At 40.9% G+C, this 5,225-nt stretch overlaps 1 protein-coding gene across 1 annotated transcript; it reads right to left on the reverse strand.

Annotated features, from left to right (window-relative positions):
• Window positions 1–696: 696 nt before the first annotated feature.
• LOC117236380 lies at window positions 697–2,560 on the reverse strand. The gene is made up of 7 exons (XM_033499273.1): window positions 2,374–2,560; window positions 1,911–2,170; window positions 1,724–1,846; window positions 1,606–1,661; window positions 1,444–1,522; window positions 1,198–1,326; window positions 697–1,124 (listed from the first exon to the last, which is right to left on the reverse strand). The coding sequence occupies exons 1-7, from the start codon at window positions 2,543–2,545 to the stop codon at window positions 918–920; spliced, it is 1,026 nt and encodes a 341-aa protein (XP_033355164.1). The 5' UTR covers window positions 2,546–2,560; the 3' UTR covers window positions 697–917.
• Between the last annotated feature and the right edge of the window lie 2,665 nt (window positions 2,561–5,225).

Consider the following 5,225-nt stretch of genomic DNA (forward strand, 5'->3'; position numbering starts at 1 on the left):
GGGAAAAAGGGTACGACGAGTTCGCGCTCCGCGTGACCGTTAAATTGGCGAATCGTCGAATCTTCGTCTTTTTTCGTCGTGATACGATAACCGTACAACAGTTTCGTCTCGACCTTTCGGGACATTTTCGTCCTCTCTGACTCCCGATTCGCCGATTTTCCGTCGCGTTCTGCGAGTTATCTTCGATCTATTGATCTGTCGAAGCGACAACAAAAACAAAAAAGAAAAAGAGCCAAGCGTTTACTGTACAATTATATTCTTTTACGTTAACGACTTACTATTGAGTAGATGAGTAGTATATTTTACATTACCAAAATATGATAGCGTTACTTGTCTTACCCTAATTTTATATATCATCGAAGATACGTATCCGCAGGAATAACGATTATAGTCAGCACTACAGTGAAGTTACTATACGTCTGTAGATAACAAAGGTCCGCAAAGAGATTTTAAAAACCGACACGATGTTCAATGTATTTAAATCTTCTCTCTCGAAAGATGAACAATATACAAGAATATGTAACGGGAGTGTATGTTGCGCGTCCCATTTATTAGTCTCCTTTGCCCTCGTTGCTGGACGCCTGCAGCCGATACAGCCCGCCGCGCGTCACACCGGTTAGCGAATAAAATAAAGGAAAAAGGGGTCCGTTGATCGAGCGAAAAAGGGAAAAAAAGGAAAAAAAAATTCAACGTTACCTTTCGATTCGATTTTATCTTTATTAATTCTTCTGTTGTATGTTGTCACGATAAAACAACGAATAACGAAGGAGAAAAGGAGAGGAGAGTTTGGGAAAGTTGATGGGAAACTGCTGGAGGGAAGGGAAAAGAAATCGCAGCTAATAAATAAGTAGTAGTAAGAGTTCAGGTGTGTTGGTATGTACACGTAGGTATGATACGGATACGCGATGTCAATTGCGTTAAACTGTACGCACGTTCGGGCACAAAACTGTATCGTCGAGATCGGACACGATTTCAGCTGGATGTAGCAGATTTTCTGCGAAATCGCCGTCCCTCGCGACCTCCTCCGGCCCACGAAGGGCGTGCTCGCGAATGAATCCAACCACCAGTTCAGGATTCACATAAGACATGCTCAGACGACACCCCCACGCAACCAAAACGAATGGCTGAAACATCGATATCTGGCGTTTAATCCAGTTTTTTCAAAACAGAGTAATTCTAGCAATTACAAGAGCTTACGCGGCGTTCGTCTAGCAGGTTGTACGGGCTGATCACGTGTCGCCGTAGACAGGTCGAGACCAGACTCTTCAAACGCCTTACTTCCATCGGATTGGCGCATGGATGGTACAATGCGACGATCGCTCCGTGCTAAACTCAGTGGCAAAAGATGAAAGCAGAAAGAAATTAAAGAATGGTTACAAACGGGTATAGGGACGGGTAACGGAAAGAGAGCGTTGGACCAAATGCGTTGGACGTTGTAATTACCTCGAGATTATGGAGCCACCTCTGCTTCGGTAAAAATTTGTATTCGCCGTAGATGGGCCAGAGTGGCCTGTGCGGTCCGCTGAAGATAGCGCACAGCTAGTATTACGAGTATATCATCGTAACGGGTTTTTCGTTAACGAAACAACACAACAGCGTACTTACAACAGCGGAACGTCGTCGTCGTATTCTATCTCCTCGTACATGCATTTATGCGTAGCCTGTGAACATTCGAGTCGATTACCTAGCGTTTTTGCCACCGCTGTTGCGATTAAATACTTGCCACGTAATACTTTGGAATGCGTTCGCAGTACTTGAGCGCTATCGTGTTTCTATTCGGGATGATTTTGTTGTCGTAGCAGGTGTAATTGATCGGATTACCGTCCCAATCCATGGTCAAGTTGGTCTAAAAGGAAATAGGAGAATCAACGTCGAAGAATCGATCAAAGAACAAAAGACGCAAATTGTACTTTGGCATCGTCGCAGTTTCTTGACGGGTATCCCATCGGTACTCCGTGAAGGGATTGAGAGGATCCGGAAAGCGTTATCTGATCGTCCTTTGCAAGTACTTTGGGAGATGGAGTGAACTCGTTTGGCCTGTCGGGCATCCATCGGCCAGTCCAATTCTCCAATTCATCGTCAATGTTTCGACGACTCTCGCGGTCATTGTTAAACGCGTACTGTCGTAACGAGGTTAATCGGTCGAAATCGTCGTACTGTTGTGCATCTTCTGCAATGTTTCGATCAAAGATTACAATCTTTTCGATCGGTTCGTTCGAGAAAGGTCTTGAAAAAGTTGACGACGATCGGGAAAGAACGAGTGTTCGAGGTTAAGAAAGGCGGGATACGCGTGTCTGGTATAGCTGGGAAATGAACACAATACGAATACACAATATGACGTAGCCGGAATCGGTTTGACATTCGTGCCCTTACCTTCAACGTAATTATCCCTGAGGAATTGGTAGTCCGCGATGCTTCCCGCGAGAAAATAACACGTCAAAAAAAGTAAAACAGTCTCCGTTTTCATTTTCACGCGAATGACGCGGTGGCAAGTGACAACGTATCGATCGACGGTCGTCCGATGCGATCGCCATCTCGCGGCCATAAAGCAACGAGAGCTTAGCAATTTTGCAACTTCTTTTATCTTTTTCCATGTCAAAAAATTTTAATCAAATCCTGCTTTATACGATACTCTTCGGAAACTCTTTTAATGGTACTTCATCACATTTTAAAGCGCAAACACGTTTTTCCGAAGGCAAAGTTATTACATAGTCGGAAAATTTAAAAAAATATGCACAGTATGATACATGTATGTCAAAAATATACATATATTATACAGAGATCACATAGATTTGATATGATATGTACATACATATTGTACCGTATAATATAGTATTGTACCGTATAATTACTGCTAGAGACGCTAGTTTTTGAAGTTACCAACGAGGTATAGGGTAGACATGACAATCAATGCTTTTTCGTGTCGCAAGGTTTGGGCGGTCACCTAACCACCCCGTGCCATTTTCGTATCGCATTCAACGTTATCGATTCAGTATAGTAGTGGTTTGAATTGAAATTTAATTTTCCTATAAAATTGCGAGTAAATGATAGAATAGAACAGTTTGCAAAGAAAGTATAGAATCCTATACTTCTGCAACTGATTGGAACAGTGATTTCGTGCGGAATCTATTATACATATACCGATAGACTAACTACAATTTGAAAAAATATGATGATATTTTTCCAAATATTAGCTCTAATTGGTATAAAATGACCAAGACAATTTCAATTTTCAAATAAAAAAAAGATCTATACAATCATTTCCAAGTTTTTTTCTTCGTTTTTTCCCCTTAAACTGCTTGTCATAAAAAAAGAAGTAACATTAAGAAGAACACGAAAGACGTATCTTGTCTAGATCTATAACTTTTATTTGACGCGATCTTACGCGTGTTTCCACGCGTTTTCTTCCGTTTGCGCGCATTTTCACGCGACTTCGCCCGTTTCCGCTTGATGAAATTAAAAATTGTTTTGCACTGATTTAGATAAGCGAACGAAACTTTATTCGACTCTTCTCGTCAATTGCGATCCTTAATATTTTAACTGAACTGAGATGCGAGACAATTAAACCAAGTTGGAGTCTATCGGTGCATTTATTCTTTATTGAATCGCGAGTAATATAGGTGTATGTCGATTGACTGGTATAGGTGATACAGGGGCGATAACAGGTATAGGCGATACAGGGGGGATTCGCGTCAAATACGGAGCAGCGATAAATGCAGAAATTCCTCGTAATTATGTCGGTAAAACAGTAAGACGTCGGCCTACCGACACAAACGTCACAAATGTCACGTTTATTCCGTATCTCGCCTGCGATACGATAACTTTATCTTTTTCCGGTATTTTTCGATATTTCAGAACCTTAGAAACAACCGTGTCTCGTCACGTCCTTTAATGCCACGTTTATAGCGTCCTTAGCCGATTCTGAAACGTATTTCTGACTAAATTTTTCCATGCTCATTATCTTCTCACTTATCCCTGGCTTAACATACCACTTATATGAAGTTATATTCAATTGTACCGTCACATAAATATATTAAAGATCGCATTTTTATTTCGCATACTCGCATCTTTAACAAAAATGAAATAATTTTTTGAAATATAAAAGATTGTTTATTAATAGGTAGAAATGTGTATCATGATTAGATTGTAAATTTTTATGGATTTGTAGGAAATTTTAGGAATTTTTAAGAAAGAATAAATAAAAGGTATAGTGTTTTCTATAAGACTCGGTAGGTAAAACAATTTTCTATCGAGATTCTGCTTTTTTAATCATAGACGCTGTTTTAATCGACTATCTCGTTCGAACAGGAAATCTTTTACTCTTGGAATTTCTCAGTGAATGACGATATTTCCAGGTGTTTAAAAAATTATCGAATATCTCTGCTACTTTATTCTCTTAATATTTTCAATTTTCTTCGACTTCTTCGTTATCTCTTTACAACTGATTTGTTACGCTAATGAGAGTTGGAAAGGATTTGATGTTACAAGGATCTTAAACGATTCAGCGTTTTCCAATTCGATTTGCAAGTATGAAACTTTTTGCATAATAATTTGCGTAATCGTGCCATTTTAAAGTAATTTGATCGCGTAGTTTTACCGATGTAGCTGAAACGATTCTTCTCACAGGAGATGACGATTAAAAGCTTACAAATGCTCGTGGTGCGACGCAGCGTTTTGCTGTTCGTTTTCGAATCGTCATTCGAAAGACGAGGCGTTTTGCTCGAGGCAAGTTATATCAAGCGCAAAGAGCAGGAGTTGCTTCGATACGTTCGGCTAGCAGCTATTAACGTTACCAAACCTTCCTGTTTCCGGTAATTCTATTAATTACTCGATTATACGTGGCGTTCCATGCAACGAGTAGTTTGCGACTACTCCGTTACGGCCGCGACAAAGATCCGTTCACCAAGGCACAGTCTAAAATTAGTTGTCACCCGTTCTCGCGTTGCGTTGTAAAGGTCGGCTAGCGGTCTTCCGCGCAGCCGGAACGCGACCAAACAAATGTTCTCCCATGGTGTTCTGGTCGTCTCGACGTTTCAACGACAACAACGAGTCGGTTTTTAGCTGAAACTTTGAGCCACAGTAATAAAAGTTGATGTCAGGCGCCTGACAACGACGACAAAAGTCATTCTCCAGGGAGCGAGTCTAGTTTATTCGTTTTCCCATTGACCGCAGTAATTTCTTCTCGGTCAGACTCGCGCGATCCCGCGGGAGCAGTCGCCCGACAA

This window comes from Bombus vosnesenskii, unplaced genomic scaffold, assembly GCF_011952255.1.
Source record: "Bombus vosnesenskii isolate JDL3184/JDL3185 unplaced genomic scaffold, Bvos_JDL3184-5_v1.1 scf7180000013348, whole genome shotgun sequence".
Taxonomy (NCBI): Eukaryota; Metazoa; Arthropoda; class Insecta; order Hymenoptera; family Apidae; genus Bombus; species Bombus vosnesenskii.